General features: G+C 44.2%; 1 protein-coding gene across 1 annotated transcript in view; it reads left to right on the top strand.

The window, feature by feature from the left end:
- The window catches only part of LOC120021828 (serine/threonine-protein kinase WNK2-like), a 56,430-nt gene that overhangs the window by 26,841 nt on the left and 5,543 nt on the right, over window positions 1-24,046 (top strand). The window contains exons 9-21 of the mRNA XM_038965682.1: window positions 697-1,007; window positions 1,220-2,179; window positions 2,827-3,006; window positions 7,971-8,123; window positions 14,129-14,458; window positions 15,301-15,353; window positions 15,741-15,903; window positions 16,272-16,388; window positions 17,253-17,423; window positions 17,689-17,731; window positions 22,035-22,235; window positions 22,612-23,525; window positions 23,878-23,935. Coding sequence (XP_038821610.1) covers window positions 697-1,007; window positions 1,220-2,179; window positions 2,827-3,006; window positions 7,971-8,123; window positions 14,129-14,458; window positions 15,301-15,353; window positions 15,741-15,903; window positions 16,272-16,388; window positions 17,253-17,423; window positions 17,689-17,731; window positions 22,035-22,235; window positions 22,612-23,525; window positions 23,878-23,935 — 3,654 coding nt within the window. The remainder of the gene's footprint in view (window positions 1-696; window positions 1,008-1,219; window positions 2,180-2,826; window positions 3,007-7,970; window positions 8,124-14,128; window positions 14,459-15,300; window positions 15,354-15,740; window positions 15,904-16,271; window positions 16,389-17,252; window positions 17,424-17,688; window positions 17,732-22,034; window positions 22,236-22,611; window positions 23,526-23,877; window positions 23,936-24,046) is intronic.

Here is a 24,046-nt window from a genome sequence, read left to right on the forward strand (position 1 = left end):
AAGGCACCCGTACCTTCGTCCCCGATATCTCCGTCTCTTTCTCCTGCGTATGACGGGGATGTGGGCCTTGTCGGGCGTCTGAAAGAAATCCTTCCCATCCGACTCATTAAAGAGAAAGTGTTCCTCCAGTACGGGTTGAGTAATCGCTGTCCTGATACCTAGAAGCTCTTTTCAGTCATAAGACACAGTGGCAGAAACATTATATAGAAAAAAGGTTACAAATAACGAAAAAACACACACAATAGCACAATTGGTTAGGGGATTGTAAAACGCCAGCCATCTCCTCCATCGCCATTATCTAATCCAGATGGGGGAAAAACTCCACAGGGCTTATAGATGACGGGTAGATAGATAGATGGAGAGAGAGAGAGATGCAGGGAGAGAGAGAGAGAGATGCAGGGAGAGAGAGAGAGAGATGCAGGGAGAGTAAGAGAGATGCAGGGAGAGTAAGAGATATGCAGGGAGAGAGAGAGAGATGCAGGGAGAGAGAGAGAGAGATGCAGGGAGAGAGAGAGAGATGCAGGGAGAGAGAGAGAGATGCAGGGTGTGACTCAGCTCTGAGTCATCGCCCAGCTTTTGAATTCGAATGACAGTTCATCTCTCCATCCCTCTGTTTCTTTCTTAATCTCTCTCTTTCTCTCCGTCTCCCTCCAGGTTGACATAATGTTTTCTCCCCTCTGTTTCCTGTTATTATAGCTGATGGTGCAGTGGACCTTATGGTGCTGTCAAATGTTAAAAACGGTCAGCCCAGTGCACCATACCAGTCCATCCCAGAGCCCATCTCTACACCCCAGGTGGTCTACAGCCCCCCTGTGCAGCCCCAGGCCCAGCTGCACCAGGGAGCCTACCAGAAGTCCACTGCACAGCCTCCCCAAGTGGCCTACCCCTTAGCTACTACCACACAGCTTCATCAGGTACCCTACCAGCAAGCCACCACTCAGCTGCACCACGGGGCCTACCAGCAACCTAAAGCACAGCTTCACCAGGGGGACTACCAGTCTCCACCTGTAAGTTTTCTCATACAAAATTCCCCATTGCCTCTAACTCAAATTACAAAACTCATTATTCTAAACGTATTCTCACTGCAAGTCTCAGACATTCCCTTTTTATGTCTCTTTAGCTCCTTGTTAACGTTTTCTTTTCGGTATTATCTGTCTTTAGTAAAGACAAACTGAACTAAAATCTGTTTTCTTTTGTCCTGTCGATGCCACCTGAGCAGCGACACTTCAGTGAGCCCTTTGCATTCCAGAATGCTCTTCGCTCCCCAGAGATGACAGGAGAGTTCTTGGTTGGTTGTGGGACCAATGAGAGTACAGTGTGTTGTGGTGGGAGCAATCTGTGCGCTAGACGTGGAAGCACCTCCTTGATTGACATGTGCAGGACCCACTCCCTCCCTAAGCCTCTGTGCCGTTCTCCCTGCCACCTCTGTCCCAAACGAGACAAGGTCACACATCGGAGCCCGGAGGGTAACAGAAACTCAGAGGAGCACGCAGCAGCCACGGTCCCCACTTTAGACTCTCCTCCCCCTCAGTATTCTGTCCTCTCCCCTCACCTGTCCCAGCACCATCAGTGTTCCTACCATGACTCAATCAATCAATCAGTCAATCCCCCACATCCTGCCATCCTGGTTACAAATCCTGTACGACGCTCCTCAGACCTCCCTCTACCCCACTCCCGCAGGGCCTGTGTGAGTTTTGACCTTCTACTAAGAACTAGGATGGAGGCTGGGGGGTCTCTAGGCCACCTTTACACGCCTCCCCTCCCTCCCTCCCCCCAGCGCTCATCAGTACACACCCCCTCCCTAGTCTCCCCCCAGCTTCTCTCACTGCTCAATCGCCCTCTAATCACCTCCCCCCTGTCGGCTCCTCCATCTCCCTCACATCTTTCCCCGCCTCCTTCCCTATTGGTCCGCTCCTCCAGTGGAGATCTCTCCCTGCTCGACCACTGTCTCAGCCACATCGTCAGTCGCAGGAGAAGCTCCCCAACACCCCTACACGCCCCGTACCGGCCCAGCCAAAGCTATGGAGAGGCTAGGGTTCGCGGGACCAGCTCCCCTACTTCCCCAGACAGCGGGGCCTATTGGCCCAGCCAAAGCCAGCCCACCTCTCCAGTGCCTGAGCATTCTGACCAAGGCCTGGGTTTGGAAAAGTCCCTGCTTCTATCACCAAATGGTTCAATGGTAGGTCAGGGATACTACCGGCTTGATTGAACTTTGACCCTTCTGAGCCATTGCCGTAGCAACACCACACTTAGCTGCAGCACCTCAGCTTTCTCTTAGCCTCGCAAGCTGCCAGATCCCGCGAGCTTCGCTTTCTGTCCCTCCCATGATGACCAAGTGCAACATTACTTCCCAATCCCAAATCAACCCCTAGGGATGCAACATTTCCGGTAACTCCCAAATTTCCCAGGCTTTCCATACGTCCTCATTGGAGGATTTTCTGCTTATTCCCTCCTGAAAAATCTTCCAACTGGGATTTCTGGAAAACCTAGGAGTTTTGGGAAAGTTACTGTAATTTCCTGACCATAACACCGACCCTCAAGCGCAACAGTGATGTTCTATCTGCCTCTGTTCACTCCTCAGCATATAAACACCACATGACTCGATTACTACTTCTTCTTTGGGATGATGGATCAGCTGTGTAGATTCCCTTACTATTGCAGCAGCCATTCCTCAATTACTTTTATCCGGCAGTTTCCAGCAACAATATCAACCCTGCTCAACAATGATTCGTCCCCTCTTTGCTCCTGTGAAGAAAAATGATGATTCTATATGATGTGTTCTTGATAATCTTTGTCATAAACTGCATTTTCCCCTGTGTGTTCCAGCCCAGTGCAGGGTGGATCCAGGCCCAGGCCCAGGCTCAGCCAGCCTCTGCTCCAGCCACCCCAGGGCCTCCGATACATCAGAACGGCCCCACGGCCCCACAGAGCTTCCCAGCTGCTGCCCCTCTCACCACTGTACAGGCACAGGCGCAGCCTGCTGTTACAGCCCAGCCTAGCCACGAGGTAAGGATCTGTTCTGAATCTAACACTTGGGTGTTAAGATGGCGTCGTTGTACATGCCCGTAACCAATTGTGCTATTTTGTTCGTTTTTTGTTTGTTTTGTTTTGTTTTGTACATACTGTTGCTGCTACCGTCTCTTATGACCGAAAATAACATCAGAACTGGGATTACTCACTGGAAAAAGCTTTTTCCTTTAACGAGTCCGACGAGAAAGATATACTGCTCTCCCGGGAACAGGCCCAGATCCCCGTCATTTGCAAGAAGAAAAGACGGAGGAAAAGAGGACGCAGATCGGGCTGCCTTTTGAGAATCCGTAGGCGAGCGAGTAAACTCCCACTGCCAACAGTTCTACTTGCTATCATGCAATCATTGGAAAATAATATTGATGACTTACGATTATCCTACCAACAGGCTATTAAGAACTGTAATATCTTATGTTTCACCGAGTCGCGGCTCAACCACTCAACCAACTCTATAAGGCCATAAGCAAACAAGAAAATGCTCACCCAGATGCAGCGCTCCTAGTTGCCGGGGACTTTAATGCATGCAAACTTAAATCAGTTTTACCAAATTTTTACCAGCATGTCACATGCCTTTACTCCACACATAGAGATGCATACAAAGCTCTCCCCTGCCCTCCATTTGGCTCCTGATTCCTGCTTACAAGCAAAAACTAAAGCAGGAAGTACCAGTGAATCACTCAATACGGAAGTGGTCAGATGACGCGGATGCTACGCTACAGGACTGTTTTGCTACCACAGACTGGAATATGTTCCGGGATTCATCCAATGGCATTGAGGAGTATACCACCTCAGTTATCGGCTTCATCAATAAGTGCATCGACGACGTTGTCCCCACAGTGACCGTACGTACATATCCCAACCAGAAGCCATGGATTACAGGCAACATTTGTATCAAGCTAAAGGCTAGAGCTGCCGCTTTCAAGGAGCGGGATACTAATCCGGACGCCTTTAAGAAATCCTGCTATGCCCTCAGACGAACCATCAAACAAGCAAAGCATCAATACAGGATTAAGATTGAATCCTACTACACTGGCTCTGACGCTCGTCGGATGTGGCAGGGCTTGAAAAATATTACGGACTACAAAGGGAAACCCAGACGCGAGCTGCCCAGTGACGCGAGCCTATCAGACGAGCTAAATGTCTTTTATGCTCGCTTCGAGGCAAGCAACACTGAAGCATGCACGAGAGCACCAGATGTTCTGGATGACTGTGTGATAACGCTCTCGGTAGTCGATGTGAGCAGGACCTTTAAACAGGTCAACATTCACAAGGCCACAGGGCCAGATGGATTACCAGGACGTGTACTCAACGCACGCGCTGACCAACTGGAAAGTGTCTTCATTGACATTTTCAACCTCTCCCTGACTGAGTCTGTAATACCTACATGTTTCAAGCAGACCAAAGGAAGTGAAGGTAACCTGCCTAAAGGATTTCCGCCCCGTAGCACTCACAACGGTAGCCATGAAGTGCTTTGAAAGGCTGGTTAGGGCTCACATCAACAGCATCCTCCGGATACCCTAGACCCACTCCAATTCGCATAACGCCCCAACAGATTCACAGATGACGCAATCTCAATCATACTGCGCTTTCCCACCTGGACAAAAGGAACACCTATGTGAGAATGCTGTTCATTGACTACAGCTCAGCATTCAACACCATAGTGCCCACGAAGCTCATCACTCAGCTAAGGACCCTGGGACTAAACACCTCCCTCTGCAACTGGATCCTGTACTCCCTGTTCGCCCACGACTGCGTGGCCAAACACGACTCCAACACCATCATTAAGTTTGCTGACGATACAACAGTGGTAGGCCTGATCACTGACAACGATGAGACAGCCTATAGGGAGGAGGTCAGAGAACTGGCAGCTTGGTGCCAGCACAACAACCTCTCCCTCAATGTGAGCAAGACAAAGGAGCTGATCGTGAACTACAGGAAAAGGTGGGCCGAACAGGCCCCCATTAACATCAATGGGGCTGTAGTGGAGCGGGTCGAGAGTTTCAAGTTCCTTGGTGTCCACATGACCAACGATCTTTCATGGTCCAAACTAGAGGTCGACCGATTATGATTTTTCAACGCCGATACCGATACAGATTATTGGAGGACAAAAAAAGCGGATACCGATTAATCAGGCGATTTAAAATAAAAAATATATAAAAAGTATTTAAATATATACAGTGGGGCAAAAAAGTATTTAGTCAGCCACCAATTGTGCAAGTTCTCCCACTTAAAAAGATGAGAGAGGCCTGTAATTTTCATCATAGGTACACTTCAACTATGACAGACAAAATGAGAAAAACAAATCGAGAAAATCACATTGTAGGATTTTTAATGAATTTATTTGCAAATTATGGTGGAAAATAAGTATTTGGTCACCTACAAACAAGCAAGATTTCTGGCTCTCACAGACCTGTAACTTGTTCTTTAAGAGGCTCTTCTGTCCTCCACTCGTTACCTATATTAATGGCACCTGTTTGAACTTGTTATCAGTATAAAAGACACCTGTCCACAACCTCAAACAGTTACACTCCAAACTCCACTATGGCCAAGACCAACGAGCTGTCAAAGGACACCAGAAACAAAATTGTAGACCTGCACCATAGATATATCTTACACACACACACATTTTTGTAATAATGACAATTGCAACAATACTGAATGAACAATGAACACTTTTATTTTAACTTAATATAATACATAAATAAAATACATTTAGTCTCAAATAACATGAGAACATATGTTAAAACGAACCACCAGCTTTCATGGGTTTTCAATATTCCCAGTTAAGAAGTTTTAGGGAGAGTGCAGAAAGCAGAGCTTGTCTGCATGGTCCCCTGTCAGTTTGCTCCTCCGCGAAACACAGACCTTAATTTGAAGTAGATAAAGACATTCTCTATCGAAGACATGAACGGTAAAATAACGGAGGAACCCAATTTCAAGTTCAGCCGCAAGTTATTACAGGAATTAAAACGCGTCGACTATTTCTCTCTAAACCATATACCTTTGACTAATCCGGAAACTATCACCTCGAAAACAAAACGTTTATTCTGTTCCGTATTTTATCTAACGGGTGGCATCCATGAGTCTAAATATTCCTGTTACATTGCACAACCTTCAATGTTATGTCATAATTACGTAAAATTCTGGCAAATTAGTTCACAAAGAGCCAGGCGGCCCAAACTGTTGCATATACCCTGACTCTGCGTGCAATGAACGCAAGAGAAATGACACAATTTCACCTAGTTAATATTGCCTGCTAACCTGGATTTCTGTTAGCTAAATATGCAGGTTTAAAAATATATACTTGTGTATTGATTTTAAGAAAGGCGTTGATGTTTATGGTTAAGTACACATTGGAGCAATGACAGTCATTGATTGATTGTTTTTATAAGATAAGTTTAATGCTAGCTAGCAACTTAACTTCGCTTACTGCATTCGCGTAACAGGCAGGCTCCTCGTGGAGTGCAATGTAATCAGGTGTTAGAGTATTGAACTAGTTAACTGTAAGGTTGCAAGATTGGATCCCCCGAGCTGACAAGGTTAAAAATCTGTCGTTCTGCCTCGGTTCCTGCCGTCATTGAAAATAAGAATGTGTTCTTAACTGACTTGCCTAGTTAAATAAAGATTAAATAAAGGTGTAATTTAAAATAAAAAAAAATCGGCGCCCAAAAATAACGATTTCCGATTGTTATGAAAACTTGAAATCGGCCCTAATTAATCGGCCATTCCGATTAATCGGTCGACCTCTAGTCCAAACACACCAAGACAGTCTTGAAGAGGGCACGATGAAACCTTTTCCCCTTCAGTAGACTGAAAATATTTAGTATGTGTCCCCAGATCCTCCAAAAGTTCTTCAGCTGTGCCATCGAGAGCATCTTGACCGGTTGCATCACCGCCTGGTATGGCAACTGCTCGCCATCTGACTGTAAGGCGCTATAGAGGGTATTGCGTATGGCCCAGTACATCACCAAGGCCAAGCTTCCTGCAATCCAGAACCTGTATAATAGGCAGTGTCAGAAGAAAGCCCATAAAATTGTCAGAGACTCCAGCCACCCGTCATAGACTGTTTTCTCTGCTACCTCACAGCACGCGGTACCGGAGCGCCAAGTCTAGGACCAAAAGGCTCCTTAACAGCTTCTACCCCCAAGCCATCAGACTGCTGAGTAATTCATCAAATGGCCACTGGACTATTACATTGACCCCCCCAATTTGTTCTGTACACTGCTGCTACTCGCTGTTTATTATCTATACGTAGCCACTTCACCTGACCCCTACCTGCATGTACAAATTACCTCAACTAACCTGAACCCCCGCACACTGACTCGGTACCGGTAACCCCTGTATATATCCTCGTAATTGTTATGTTATTGTGTTACTTTTATTGTTTTTTACTTTAGTTTATTTGGTAAATATTTTCTTAACTCTTCTTGAACTGCACTGTTGGTTAATTAAGGGCTTGTAAGTAAGCATTTCACGGTAAGGTTTACACTTGTTGTATTCGGTGCATGTGACAAATAAAGTTTGATTTGACTTTTTGATTTAAATGTGAGTGTAAATATGAGATGTGCTAGTTTGTTGGACTCTCATTGACAAAATCCTGACCGTCCAGTCAGATGCTGTCTGTCCCCAGGCTTCTGTTTAATAAGCAGAGATGATAGTGGCTGTGATTTTTGTTGTTCTCAGCTGTGTGTGTGTGTGTCTATGTGTGAGCCCAGAGCTTTGTGTATGTTTATGTGTGTGTCCCCAGTCAGACGCTGTGACCGAGGGTGTGTGTTCCAGTCAGACAGACTGTTTGGCAACTAGGTGACTGGACAGGCAGAGTGTATGAGAGGCACTATATTATGTTTGTGGAACAGGACAGATATAGATGTTCAATTAACTTCGTCATGATTTTTACTCACCCTGCCTGTCCTCCTCTCTCTCTCTCTCTCTCCCTACCACAGTTGTCTGCCAGCCAGCCTCTACCTCAGCAGTGCTATGACATCACCATCAGTCTTGCCCAATCAGCTGCCTGCCTGGGCAGCAATGCTTCTACCCCTCTACAGCAGCCTTCCCAGGCCACGCCCCCTCTCCAGCCACTGCAGATCAGCACACAGGTGGGCAGTAGATTTGCTAGATTTTTCAGGGATTTCATTAAATCTCTTTAAGACCTTGTTCAGACTAAGTCCTTAAACATTTAAGTACAATTTATAATACAATCACATGTTCACATAGAACACACTGTTACAAACAACAGACGTAATACATTGACAGGTAAGAAAAACATAATGTATACAAAGTTAATATATGTAAAAAAAAATCCTGATGATAAGTACTCTGACAGTCTGAAAAGATAGCTTGGTTCCTTCATCTGCCCTAGTCCTGTACAACCTTCCAAATGATTATGTTCAACTGGTTCTAAACTATTGTTTGAATTTATATTTTTAAAAGGAAAAGGTGCAACACTCGCTCACCATAAAATTATTAATATTATTATTTTTTTCAAGGTTAAAAGATTAATGTTTCGGCCTGCAATGGCCTTCGTCAGAATCAGAATATATATTGAAAGGTTTCTAGTTTGCTCAGATAAATTATTCCAATTCTTCATTGCTCTGAAACAAAACGTTAATTTGCCAGTATACCTTCTCTGCCGGGATAACACATAGATGGTGGACAATCTATTCCTAGAATTGACTTACCAACTGAACTCTGCTGTGAATGCAGTTCGGCCATTTTTAAATGGTGTACTCTGAAACAAAATAAGCATTTCTTTTTATTTTGTATTATCTTACTAATTGATGACCACCCAAGAGCATTGTGCATAACTACAACAAAGGAATCGTATCCCCACCTCAGAACTTGCTGCATTTTTCTTTGCATTCTGCAGCCTCCTAATGTCACTTGCTGTTGCATTTCCCCACACCACAGAACAGTAGATCACCTGACTCTCAATATTAATGCTTGGGTTGTTTGCTTAAGAATCTTTCCCTGTAAATATTTTTGCTATCCTTCTGACCATGCATGCAGTTCTAATTATTTTCTTACATAGATTAGTTATTTGAGACAACAATGACAAGCAGTTGTCTAGCTGTACCCCTAGTCGTTTGGTTTCCACTTCCTTAAGTTGTACTCCCACCATGCTTAATCGCATCCCATTTGGTGTCTGCTTTTTCCAGACCAACATAACAATTGTTTTTCTTAGCGTTCATAACACGTTTATTCCCGGCAGACCCACTCCCTGATATTTCCCTGATCTACATGTAGAGCTCGCTGTACCTGTTGAACAGATAGTCTTGATGTGTAGATTGTAGTATAATCTGCAAATATAGTACCTTGAGTTTCAGGTACGGACACAGCTTCGCGTGCTTCAGTACATTTGGAAATTGTCCCTTTTCCAGTGACCAATTAGATATGTATTTCAGTGGAGCTGCAATCTGGGGAGCAGCATACCGAAGTGTAAAATTGTCTAAGATCATAACCTGTAGATTTACCATTGGGTAATGACTTCAATAGGTTTAACACCTCTACTGACACCAGCAGATTTTTAGCTCATGATATGATCATCATTTCATTGGACAATAGCTTGTTTGGAAGAATGGATGTTTACATGATCTCTCAGTACATTTGTTTTCTTTGTAAAAAAATGTTTTTTAAAATCAGCAAAATGATTGGCAATGTCAGCTGGTTTTGTTATTGTTCTCTCGCCAACCTCCATAGTAGATGAGCGTAATGAGAGAGATGGTGGTCCATTACCCCCAGTGAGAAATTCAATAAAAACATTCTGTAGCGTGATTTAAATCGTCCTCCAGATGCAGTGCCTTTAGAACGTATTCATACCCCTTGACTTATTCCAAATTGTGTTGTTACAGCCTGAATTCAAAATGGATTAAATATACATTTTCCCCACCCATCTATACAGAATATCCCAAAAATGACAAAGTCCAAACAATATATATAATGAAATACAGAAATATCTCATGTACATAAGCATTCACAACCCTGTGTCAGTACTTTGTAGAAGCACCTTTGGTGGCGACTACAGCTTTGAGTCGTCTTGGGTATGTCTATCAGCTTTGCGTATCTGGATTTGGGGATTTTCTCCCGTTCTTTCTTGCAGGTTTTCTCAAGCTCTGTTAAGTTAGATTAGGAGCAGCGTTCAACAGCAATCTTCAAGTCTTCCCACAGTTTTTCAATGGGATTGAAGTCTGGGCTTTGGCTGGGCCACTCAAGGACTTTCACATTCTTGTTCCAGCGATGCTTTGGCTGTATGCTTGGGGTCATTGTCCTTTTGGAACGTAAATCTTCACCCCAGTCTGAGGTTGTTTGTGCCCTGATGCAGGTTCTAATTTGCCTGTATTGGTCTCCATTCATTGTCCCCTCTATCCTTACCAGTCTCCCAGTCCCTGCCACTGAAAAGCATCCCCATTTCATGATGCTTCACCACCACGCTTCACAGTAGGGATGGTGTTAGACGGATGATGGGCTGTGCCTGGTTTTCTCCAGACATAGCGCTTTGCATTCAAGCCAAAGAGTTCAGTTTTTGTCTCATCAGACCACAGAATCGTTTGCCTTATTATCTCAGAGTCTTTCACATGCCTTTTTGCAAACTTCAGGCATGCTGTCATGTGCCTTTTTCTCAGGAATGGCTTCCGTCTGGCCACTCTCCCATAAAGCCCAAATTGGTGAAGTGCTGTATTGACCATTGTCCTTCCAGCAGGTTCTCCCATCTCAGCCAAGGAACTCTGTAGTTCTGCCAGAGTGGTCATTGGGTTCTTGATCACTTCCCTCACCAAGGTCCTTCTTGCCCAGTTGCTCAGTTTGGTCAGGTGTGTTTCTTTCTAAGTCATGGCCAAGCAATTAAATTGTCCACAGGTAGACACCAATCAAGTTGTAATGACATCTCAAAGATGATAAAAGCAAATTGGATGCACCTGAGCTCAGTTTGGAATTTCATAGCATAGGGGTGTTTATACTTGGAGTACCAGTCAAAAGTTTGGAGACACATATTAATTCCAGGGTTTTTCTTCATTTTTACTGTTTTCTACATTGTAGAATAGTAGTGAAACATCAAAACTATGAGAACACATAAGGAATCATGCAGTAACAAAAAACGTGTTAAATCAAATCAAAATATATTTTAAATTTGAGGTTCTTCAAAGTAGCCACCCTTTGCCTTGATGACAGCTTTGCACACTTTTGGCATTCTCTCAACCAGCTTCATGAGGTAGTCACCTGGAATGCATTTCAATTAACAGGTGTGCCTTGTTAAAAGTTAATTTGTGGTATTTCTTTCTTTCTTAATGTGTTTGAGCCAATTCGTTCTGTTGTGACAAGGTAGGGGGTATACAGAAGATAGCCCTATTTGGTAAAAGAACAAGTCCATATTATGGCAAGAACAGCTCAAATAAGCAGAGAAACGACAGTCCATCATTACTTTATGACCTGAAGGTCAGTCAATCTGGAAAATTTCAAGAACTTTGAAAGTTTCTTCAAGTGCAGTCGTAAAAACCATCAAGCGCTACGATTAAACTGGCTCTCATGAGGACTGCCACAGGAAAGGAAGACCCAGAGTTACCTCTGCTGCAGAGGATAATAAGTTCATTAGAGTTACCAGACTCTGCAGCCCAAATAAATGCTTCAACGAGTTCAAGTAACAGGCACATCTCAACATCAACTGTTCAGAGGAGACTGCTGCATGGTCGATTTGCTGCAAAGAAACAACTACTAAAGGACACCAATAAGAAGAAGAGACTTGCTTGGGCCAATAAACACGAGCAATGGACATTAGACTGGTGGAAATCTGTCCTATGGTCTGATGAGTCCAAATTAGAGATTTTTGGAGACGCAGGGTAGGTGAAAGGATGATCTCCACATGTGTTATTCCCACCGTGAAGTATGGAGGAGGTTTGATGGTGTGGGGGTGCTTTGCTGGTGACACTGTCTGTGATTTATTTAGAATTCATGGCACACTTAACCAGCATGGCTACCACAGCATTCTGCAGCGATACGCCATTCCATCTGGTTTGTGGGACTATCATTTGTTTTTCAACAGGACAATGACCCAACCCACCTCCAGGCTGTGTAAGGGCTATTTGACCAAGAAGGAGAGTGATGGAGTGCTGCATCAGATGACCTGGCCTCCACAATCACCTGACCTCAACCCAATTGAAATGGTTTGGAATGAGTTGTACTGCAGAGTGAAGGAAAAGCAGCCAACAAGTGCTCTGCGTATGTGGGAACTCCAAGACGGTTGGAAAAGCATTCCAGGTGAAGTTGGTTGAGAGAATGCCAAGAGTGTGCAAAGCTTTCATCAAGGCAAAGGGTGGCTATTTTGAAGAATATAAAATATATTTTGATTTGGTTAACACTTTTTTTGGTTTCTACATGATTCCTAATGTGTTATTTCATGGTTTTGATGTCTTCAATGGCCTCTGAAGCATCCAGTGTGTTTGCAGTCAGAGTAAAGAAAATAAACAAAACAACGGATGTATCTTTCCTGGAACTATACAGGCTGTCAGTAGATACACCCAATACAAAAATGTAATTAAACGATTGTGTACTCCTGGCAGTTATATTTAACTCTTTGCCACAAACAATTCACTTTAGATTGCACTACTTGCTCACAGAGGGGTTGTTTCTCCATAATGTGTAGATTCTCGCTTGACAGACTCATGGCGTTTATGCAAAACAGATCTATCATGTATATTTGATCATAACTGTAGAGGCACAATCCATAAGCAAGTAATACGTAATGAGTGTAACCAGTAAGAAAAGTGCCCTGGAGGACTGACAGCTAAGGAACCGGGTGCACTCAATGGTGAAAATCAAACAACTTGTTTTTTTTTTGTTTTTTTTCTGGTCGATTGTGTTTGTACTTTGTTTTGCTACCGCTGGGGACACATCATTTATGGATTGGGCCTTTAAGTAATGGATAAAGATCAGGAGTTGTGTTCACTCCTAATCTAAACTGATATCTTTGGAGAAACATAGAGATTAAAGCTGTGTGTTTATTACGTTCTCATTATGTTGCTCTGTTTATTTAGCTATTTCCATTTATTTATTTTTTTGCACTACCCTGTCATGCCAACAGGTTGGAGGGGGAGTGTCGCTGCACAGCTATTTTCAGATCTCTCCAGAGATGGTCGATCAGGTTCAAGTCCAGGCTCTGGCTGAGCCACTCAAGGACATTCAGAAACTTGTCCCGAAGCCACGCCTGCGTTGTCTTGGCTGTGTGCTTAGGGCGTTTCTCCTGTTGGAAGGTGACCCTTCGCCCCAGTCTGAGCGCTCTGGAGCAGTTTTTCATCAAGGATCTCTCTGCACTTTGCTCCGTTCATCTTTTCCTCAGTCCTGACTAGTCTCCCAGTCCCTGCCGCTGAAAAACATCCCCACAGCATGATGCTGCCACCACCATGCTTCACCATAGGGATGGTGCCAGATTTCCTCCAGACTTGTCACCTGGCATTCAGGCCAAAGAGTTCAATCTTGATTTCATCAGACCATGGTCTGAGAGTCCTTTAGGTGCCTTTTGGCAAACTGCAAGTGGGCTGTCATGTGCCTTTTACTGAGGAATGGCTTCTGTCTGGCCACTCTACCATAAAGGCTTGATTGGTGGAGTGCAGCAGAGATGGTTGTCCTTCTGGAAGGTTATCAGAGTGACAATCGGGTTCTTGGTCACCTCCCTGACCAAGACCCTCTTCACCGACTCCAATCAAGTTGTAGAAACATCTCAAGGAGTCTCGTAGCAAAGGGTCTGAATACTTATGTAATAAGGTATCTGTTTTTTATTTTAAATGTTTAATACATGTCTAAAAAACTGATTTTGCTTTAGAATTGTGGGGTATTGTGTGTAGATTGATGAGGATTTGTATGTATTTAATACATTTTAGAACAAGGTTGTAACATAACATTTGGAAAAAGGTCTGAATACTTTCCTAATGCACTGTAAGCTGGCTTTACAAAACCTTCCAAATACGTTGGCTTTACATTTTGACTATGTTGGAATATGGATAGTAACTGTAGCACAGCACATAACATACATTTGGATAAACAAGTAGGTTGTACTGTGTCTTTAGCAGCAGTGGCAAAGAAGGTTCTGTAATACCTGAGTCATTCCTCCTTCCAGGTCCAGTCTGGTGCCCCTCAGGACCCCCATGGAGAGGCTCAGGTGTCGGCCCCTGCTCCGCTCCACCCCGTCCAGCCTGCCATCCTCTCCCCACCCTGGAGGGCCGAGGTGGTGGACCCCGAACCTGCTGCTGCAGCCGGATCTGACCAGACTGTCCCTGAGAGCCCAGCCCGGGTCCCACGCCTGGATCCGGTTCCAGCTGCAGCCCTGAAGCCCGCTGGCATCCAGATAGCAGCCCCAGTGCCTGACGGTTTCAGCTTGTCCACGACTCAGCAGAACCTGGACACTGCATCTATGTCCACCTCTTACCAACCTGAGACCAGCCAAGAGGTAGCTATTCACCACACAGTTATCAACCGTTTCTACAGTACAGTACACTCTGAGAATTAGTGGTGACTCGAGGAACCATGGAGTTCCTCAAGGAACCGTTGCTAGTTAATGGTTCATATTTGCATCTTCCGTTTCTTGAGGGATTCTTGGAGGAACCTTTAATGGTTCAATGTAGCAACGGGTTCCTGGAGGAACCCTGGAGTGGAGGCATGGCTTTACGATCGATCGTAACGGCTACCCGTTAGAGTAAATCTAATCAGCAATGTTAATGTGATGAATATTATATTAGAATATAATATGCATGAATATTCAAGGAACATTTTAATTTGCAGTGTACAAACTTAACACGATAAACAGGAATGACGACGCTAACAAGTGACCAAAAATAATGATTTGAAAGTCACACCTCCAACAAGCCACGCCTCTAATCTCATAGGCTGCCACCTTTGCAATATATTATTAAAAGGTTTAAAATTGAACCCCTCCCATCACAAAACACAGGGGTTCCTCGTAGAACCTTTTTCAACTGGAAAGGTTCTTCTCGGCGCCTTGACTTCCAAGAGAGTCCAGATGCAACTCTTACTCTACTACAACGCACAGCACATACTGTGTACAGTACTCGTACATGCATCAGTGCACTCTTTTCTTGTGTGTCGGCTATGCACTGCCCATATTGTAAATGCAGGTCTGCGTCCCAAATGGCACTCTATTCCCTACGTAGGCGCTGGTCAAAAGTGGTGCACCATATAGGGAAGGAGTGGAGTGCCATTTGAGACCCAGCCATACTCTAAGCCCTGTGACATGTTCTTGTGAATCCAACAACCCCATTGTTTTGCCTTCAGGAGCCACTGCAAGAGAAACCCATGGCGTTTCACAGTTACCCAGGCTATGACAGGTGTGTGGCCATACCTTCTGAGCTTCACTCGTGTTGTTGAAATGTTCTTCCCCAACAATGGCTATAGTGGGTACTGTGTACGGTATAGGGGCTGTAGTGTGTGACCGTGGTGTGGACACCTGGCCTTGTCAATAGTGAATACTTTCTCACTGAAATCTTAAAGGGATAGTTCACCCAAGTTATAAAATGACATATTGGTTTCCTTGCCATGTAAGCAGTCTATGGACAAGGTCAGACAGCAATCCATCCTTAGGTTCAGGGTAACTATATCTTTAACCTTAACCTAACAGTTACTACACCAGAGTCCCATCTTAATGACACACAGAGAGACAGAGAGAGAGAATGTGTTAAAAGTATTGTTTAACTCTTTCACATCCCTGCCTTTAGCTTCAACTCAGACGTGGCGTCGGGTAAGGAGATGAGTGATGGCTGCGATGGCTCGGCCAGTGGCGGGAAGGGGGACGGGAAGACCCGGAAACACCACCGCAAATCGGCCCGCACACGCTCCCGCCAGGAGAAGACCAACAAGCCCAAACTGAGCATGCTCAATGTAAGTCTGTCCGTCCACACGGACCGCAGCTCCGAACTGGCCAGTGCACAATAATCTTATTGTGTTACTTTTTATAATTACTTTTTTATTTTAGTCTACTTGGTAAATATTTTCTTAACTCTTCTTGAACTGAACTGTTGGTTAAGGGCTTGCAAGTAAGCATTTCACGGTAAAGTCTACACTTGTTGTTTTCGGCGCGTGGGAAAAATAAAGTTTGATTTGATTTGCTCAACGTTTTAGCCGTTCATAAGCTATTCGATTAGCCCAAAGGGGAGAAGTTTGAAACTGAAATTACAATTTATACTGTATATTCAAAATATATGCATATTCATACTTTCACATTCAAAGTGATTTCTCCTTCCCCTCAGGTGTGCAACACAGGCGATAAGATGGTGGAATGCCAGCTGGAGACTCACAATCACAAAATGGTGACCTTCAAGTTCGACCTGGACGGAGATGCTCCGGAGGAGATAGCCATTTACATGGTGAGGTCATAACCTTGGCAGACCGTCTGCATCCCAAATTACACCCTATTCCCTTTAGAGTGCACTACTTTTGACCAGGGTCCATAGGGCTATGGTCCAAGTAGTGCACCATGTAGGGCATAGGGTGCCGTTTGGGACGTAGACCCGGGTGCAAAAAAACGACTTGAAGTCATTTCAAATTCTTTATCTGTGCTTGAGTGAGCTTTCCTGGCTTAATGGATGAATTAGAATAGTCACAAAACTGCGAAGCCCGCCCATCTGGCGCTCCGGGACGGCTAGAGCAAATGCTCAAAAGATTTGAAGGATTTCAAATAGTATTTGACCCCAGGTCTAGACAGAGGTCCTCTGTCTGTCTGGGATGTCCTGGGGAAAGCTATTTTGAGAGCTTCAAATAGATCCTTTAATATTTAAATAGGGCCACCAAGCTCAAATGCGCTACAGCAGAAGATCTTATAAATGAGTATTCTGTTCGGTCATCCAGTTCATTATCAATCCCCTTGTAATCGTACCTTTCCAGTATTGAAATGGTATACTTACATTATGATTGTTCCTAAAGTGCTATCACTTCTTCAGTATTCTTGTTTTGGCATTATTATATTGCTTGTAGTTACATTGTGTCTGTCTGTGTGTGTGTGTGTGTGTGTGTGTGTGTGTGTGTGTGTGTGTGTGTGTGTGTGTGTGTGTCTGTGTCTGTGTGTGTGTGTCTGTGTGTGTCTGTGTCTGTGTCTGTGTGTATGTGTGTATGTGTGTATGTCTGTGTCTGCCTGTGTCTGTCTGTGTCTGTCTGTGTCTGTCTGTGTCTGTCTGTGTCTGTCTGTGTCTGTGTCTGTGTCTGTGTCTGTGTCTGTGTGTATGTGTATGTAGGTGGAGAATGGCTTCATCCTGCCCATAGAGAAGGAGATGTTCATTGACCAGCTGAAAGACATCGTGGACAAGGCTGAGGACATGCTGAGTGAGAACATGGAGGGAGAGACGGCCTCCGCCCTGGGGGGCAGTCCCCAACTGGGACACAGCTCTGGGGGGCTGGGGGGAGAGGTGAGGGGGGGCATCCCAAACACAAGTCCCTCACACACAGACGCTAAAATACTCACATGGATGTTTATTCAGAAGCCACACGCATGAAATGCACGCACACACACACACACACACACACACACACACACACACACACACACACACACACACACACACACACACACACACACACACACACACACACACACACACACACACACACACACACACATTTAATGCATCTCTCACATGTCTGTTTTCTGTCTTCCTCTCTATCTCTCTGAAGATTCAGCAGCCCGGAGCACACCATCCTGTTTATCAGCAGAATGGTAATGCCTCACATCTCTCTCTCTTTCTCTCTCTCATCTATCCTGTATCTATTCTATAGTGGATACTATTCAACTTGTTACAAATTGTGCAATAATTTTGGAACATATTTAGTAATGGAACTTAGCCTTTTGAGCCTGGGACACGGTTCACGACTAAACTGTTGTCATCAGCCTACAGTTCTAAGATCAGTAAAGCTTATGGTTGATGTTTATTGTCCAATCACTGGTGTACCTTCTGATATTTCATCGTTTGAACAATTGAATATGTGAATTTTCAGGATGACTCAAACAATGTATTTTTAGTTTAACCAATATATTTAGTGCGTAAAGGCTCTCCATACCGTTTTTTTAATGATTCATAAACACTTTTCTAATCCTAAATAATCTACAAGGTCAGAGTGTTTTTAAATCAATTGGTGCTAAAAAGGAGACAATTATATATATATTTCGATGGCTTTCTTTAATTTTTCGTTAATGTTCATAACCCTTTTTCTCTCGATAGCCTATATTCTAATTAATTCTGTTATTAAAATGAAAAGGTACAACGTATTTAAAACCTTTAAGATGTAAAGACCTGCGTGTTTCTGGTACCGGTTCGGACTGACATATTCGCTGTAGATCGATTTAGACCACCGAAATGGCTTGCATTGAGTGGTAGCCCTGATTCTCACGGACAGAGGAGTATGTCCACAGTTAGAATAATGAGACAGATATTTCACCGGATGTGTAAATGTGAAGCATCCAAATATGGTAGTGAGAGGAAGCCCAGTGGCCAGCATTGGGAGAAGATGGACGGAGATGGATTTTGGCTGACATTCTGCAAGTTTTCTCATCGATTAAACATTTGATCTCAATACAGTTTTCAGTTCCCAAAACTACTATCTGTCTATCTGACTTTACCCTTTGCCAAAGTTTTTTTTTAAAATCATGTCATTTAGAAGGAGTGCGTGCACTGCCAAATTTAGTTATTGCACACGCGCACTTCACAGAGTATGCGTTCCCAAACATAAATATGCAGATACATGCTAGAACAGGAAAATAGGATCTCGCTGGCTTGTGCTTGGCTCTGCCCACCTCCTTGCTTGTTCTGCCCAACTATGACTCTTTTGTTTCCATTGGAAACGACTGGCGGTGGTCTATCTTGGTTTAGTTAAAAAAATCTTTGGTATGTCTTTTTTGCCTCTGTGAAGCAGGATGTGAATCTGACACCACTTGAAGCTGGGATGTCCCTCCTATCATTTCATTCGCTCTTCCGACTGTCCATCAACTCCTGGCTGAACCATAATTCACAGCCACCAACATGCAAGGAATCCTTACATCGTAGCGCAAGTGGTTTTGTCATCTACCACATTCAGAAATTGATGTATAGCCAGTATTCAAAAATAATTAATACAAAACACACTTTCTGTTTGTCATAGACGGACAAGAATAATATGAGATGAAAGGCGAGTTCCTAACGAGTTCAGGAAGCCGAGTTCCTAACGAGTTCAGGAAGCCAAGTTAGGGCTCTGAGACGTTCACAGTGATCGGGGCAGACGTTTTGATCAAGCGAGACCTTAAGAAAATATGCACATTTTCTCTGACACTAAACATACAAATACGTTTTTTTTTTACAGTTATAAGGAAGGTGAAATCTTATAGTTAGTCATTTTATAATTTGATAATACTGTATTTAGAAAGCATGTACGTCATTTCAAGCCTTATTCATACAGTTTTGTTGAATAGGAAATGCATCATATATAATATTATATTCATATTTTTATTATATTTGTACTGTGTACATGAGCTCTTGTCTTCAAAGTGATAACACATCAGCAACTTCATTTGTTAACCAGAAAGGTGAGGTGCAGTATTACTAGTTATTGTTTATGGCCCTCTCATGATAAATAATACTTTTTGGGGAGTACTTAGATTACATTTTCAATTACATTTAGTTACATTTCGCTGTTTTTTAAAGACCTGCTTTGAAACTCAGGGGACTAGTAAGTATTTTGTAAACCTCCATTTTGGGCTGGATGTGTCAATGTGTAGTTCTACATGCGTAATCTATGAGCAAAATTACTGTTTTACCCCAATTAGCCACGAAATCCCTAATTTGGGCCAGCCCTCTAGCAATTTGTGTTTCAGCCAATTACCTTCAGCCCCTCACCATTTGAGTGACAGCTAGCAAGATGCACACATAGCGAGTGACGTAACCGATTGAAACGCTATTAGCGGGGACCACCGCTAACTAGCTAGCCATTTCACATCCGTTACACATGTCGTTTCAGCAAGCCACAACACCCACCAACGTCAAATTCTTCGGAAAACTTTTTTGTAATTAGAAACAGCATTCCTGTAACATAACTTTGTTGAAATTGTATTTTATTTTTGATAAATTAAGCCAATTAATTGCACCCAAATTGGCCCTTTTTAATTTATAGGATTTACATAATAGTCAATAAATAACCACCCACAGACCCCCACACCAATCCCACCCCAACAACCAGTATATATTATCAGTTTTCTGTCTGGAATATAGAGCTGCGGCTTGGAGTATTGCTTCTTCATCCCTTGTAATGTATTCTGTGTGAATCTGGTGATGTTTTGTCCCTGTTTGGAGAAATTAGCCATTGAAACTTGTACTAACTTTCGCGACTTCGCTTGCATTATTTACCATAAATTTGTGTGAACGTTTCAGATTTTGCCCACTAGGTGCCGCTGTTCCTGCTACTGCCAGCACAACTTGCTGTCCATTTTGCTGGTCTCTTGTGTTTAATAAATGGATCAACTTTGGGTAGGAAACCAATAGCTTTTACTCATGATGAAAATAAATTGTGTGGTCAAGCCATTCCTCCATGAAAGCAATTACGTTTGTCCTTCTCTTAGCAACCTTTTGCTTCAACCCAACACTCCTGGAATAATCCTACAAATGGCAGCTCTCTGAGCTTTGGTGCAATTCTCATTAAAAGTCCAAAACTTTGATGGAGAAATGGGCTAGTGTCTAAAATGTTGTGACAACCGTAATAAAATAATACAATTATAAACAATTATTTGCCCACTAGATGCATGGCAGGTGTATGTTTGTCAATATAATTATTAGAAAACATCTATATATGTAGTGTGATTAGTGACATGTACCATTAAATCCAACTCAAAACCATTACCATTGCAAAACACTGTGTGTTTGGGACTTTTACCATTGAAGCCCGTCAGAGACTATAACATTGAAACCATTAGAACTACTTTAGCCTAATGGTTGCTTGTTCGCCAGGAATTGTCTAACTAATCCAGACCTTTTTGAAGGGAGTAAACCACACACAGAGGGGCCATTTCCTGGACACAAATCAAGCCTAAGAGATGGACAAACGGAATTGCTTTCATGAAAGACTGGCTTGAATTGTAAAGATGACCATACCATTTGTTTTTCATCATGAGCAAAAGCTATTGGTGTTTTTTTGGCTAAAGTTGGAAAAAAACATTTGTGGTCCATTAAATTAACAAAAGAGACCAGCAAAATTGATCAAAGTGTGTGCTGCCAGTAGCAGGAACATCGGACAAAACTTGGTACTACCATACTCTTTTATGGTAAATAATGCTAGCGACTTCAATGGCTAATTTCTCTGAACAGCGGAAAAAACCCATCACCAGATTCACAGGGAATACATTACAAAGGATGAAGAAGCAATACTCCAAGCAGCAGCTCCATACTACTTGTCAGACATAGAGATCTGATACTGTTTACTGGTTGTTGGGTGCTGGGATTGGTGTGGGGTGTGGGGGGTCCGTGAGTGGCTTTTGATCATTGTATTGGATTCCTCATGTCTTACTCATTGTTAGGAAGAATCATGGTCCAAATCAGATGATAGGTACTATATTTATGGACGATTATATGAATCATATAAATTAAAATAGCCAATTTGGGCACCATAAATTAGCTTCATTTCGCAGATATCAAATCATATTTTAGGAATGTTAAAGTTATCCGTTTCTAACTACAGAAACGATTTCAGAACAATCTGAGATGGTGGGTGTCAAAATCCTCTTTCTTGTGTTTTTTGAGGTGGAATGACTCACCTGCAAAAGGTAAGTCTGAACTACGGAGAAGTGCTTAAATCAAAACGATAAAAAAAGGCATAGAATTTCTAAGTCTGAATCGGCCCCATAGTGAGTGGGATGTCTGTGGGGGAAGGTTTTTAAAGGAGATGGTACTAAGGGCTGTGTGGGTGGGCTGAGTAAATTTTGGATGTTTTGGTTGCTATATCTGTTTGACTGGCCTTTCTCTTCCACTCTCTTTGTCTATCTCTCCCTATCTTTCTCTCAGTGCTCCACACAGGGAAGAGATGGTTCATCATCTGCCCAGTGGAGGAGCATCCCACCTCCAGCCAGGATGGAACTACAAACATAACTGCTGATGGGACTACAACTGCTCAGCCTGACAGGACTACAATTGCACAGCCTGATGGGATTACGGTGCCTGGCCAGTCTGCTGAAGGTGGCACTGCAGGGACTGCTTCAGGCAGAGGTGACTTTGTTTCCATGTGACCATTTGAACATGAAGCCATCCTGGTCGAGCCATGCTACCATGCTGCCCTCTAGTGCTCAATGAATGAACAACGTTCTGTCAACATCTGTAGTCAGCCATGTGTACAATTGTAAAAGAAGGTTCAGGACAGCAGCTTAGAGAGTGTTGTTTTTTTGCTGTTGCATTTCTGTGCAAGCTCCTTTGTCAAACCACTTTTGCAACACTCTGTCAGAATGCCACAAATACAATATTGAGTTGTTAAGTTGAAATATTTACGTCTTTGGATGTGGTCCTGTTGTAGAATGGTTTATTAAGAGGATGCTAGTCCTATTGCCTTTATGTCTATAATCTTCTGTCTTTTGCTTTTCTCCTGCAGTATCAGCGTCGTCCTCCATAGCTAACTCAGTTTCTGGGGGGAGTGAAGGCTTCGCCTACGAGGGCTATGGCCTCTGTAGCCCTCCCATCCTGTCCTCCACAGACCCTCTCCTCCTGGCCATGTCCCATGTCCCAGCCCCCTCAGGCCCCCCATCTGTCCACCCAGGACCTCCTCCAGAGGGCCAGACCCACAGTTCTACCCTTCCCAGGGTGCATCACACCCAGCCAGCCTCGGCTCCTCCAGTGGCCCCCTCTGGAGGTCGCCGCAGCTTCCTGTCCGGAGAGGAGCACCAGGGAGGAGGGCGTCTGGGTGCCATCTCTCCCATCCACGCTGCCCAGCAGATGGCAGAGATGGCGTGCACTGCCTCCATGGTGGAGGAGGTGCCCTGTTGCCCGCTGGTCATGCCCCTGTCCCTGAACGTGAGTTGTGATGCCCAAGGGAGCTCAACTCCCCTCACCCCTCTGCCCCCCCAGGACCCCCCTACTTCCTCAGCCAGAGAGTCCCTACAACTCTCCTACCCCTCTGTTTCCCGCGGCGACCGCTCCCAGCAGCCCGTGGTGCTCCATCAGCCTTTCTCTTCAGTGGGCGGAGCCAAGGCCCCCTCGTTACCCCAGAGCCCGGCTCCCCACCAGCACACGGCAGGGGGGCCCAGTGAGTCGGACGGGGAGGGTCGAGGGGTGGGGGGTCGGGGGGGCTTTGTGGACAGCACCATCAAGACTCTGGATGAGAAGCTGAGGAACCTGCTGTACCAGGAGTACGCTCCCATGTACCCATCAGGCACTGCTGCGGAGACACCCGGCTCGGGGACAGAGTACGTCCAGTCCCCTCCTGGGCCCGACAGTGCCACCCTGGGGTCAGGAAACAGCACACCTGGACCCATGGGGGAAGGGCGCTACCGGACAGGGGAACAGCTGGTAAACATAGAACATGTTATCAATAGAACTCATAGAAAGCATCCCAAATGGCACCATATTTCCTGAATTAGTGCAGTACTTTTGACCAAAGCCCTAAGGGCTCCATTTGGGACTCAAACATACTTTCCTTTCTGAGATTATAATTGTTTTCTTTACCCACACCCCAGACTACATGTAAAGTACACGCAATCTACCTATACCATTCATCCTTACATGTTGGCCATTCTCCCTTTAAAAACGACTGCATTATATTACCCTCATACATTATATTACCCTCATGCCCTCTCTTTCTCTGCTTCAATCTTTTACCGTCTCTCTTTTCTCAACCCTCCCTCACCACTTTTTCTTTCAGCCTCAGATTCCAGAGAGGATGGACAGTTTAAGCGCGTTGAGTGATTCTGCCATGTGTGGTATGTACACTCTACTGTGTTGTATGTAGGCTACAAAATTACAGTTGCAATTATTTTCCTTTAACTTATAGGTCAGCTGTCAGCTGTCACTGTTGTGGAAGTGCAAGACCA

Source organism: Salvelinus namaycush, chromosome 2, assembly GCF_016432855.1.
Source record: "Salvelinus namaycush isolate Seneca chromosome 2, SaNama_1.0, whole genome shotgun sequence".
Taxonomy (NCBI): domain Eukaryota; kingdom Metazoa; phylum Chordata; class Actinopteri; order Salmoniformes; family Salmonidae; genus Salvelinus; species Salvelinus namaycush.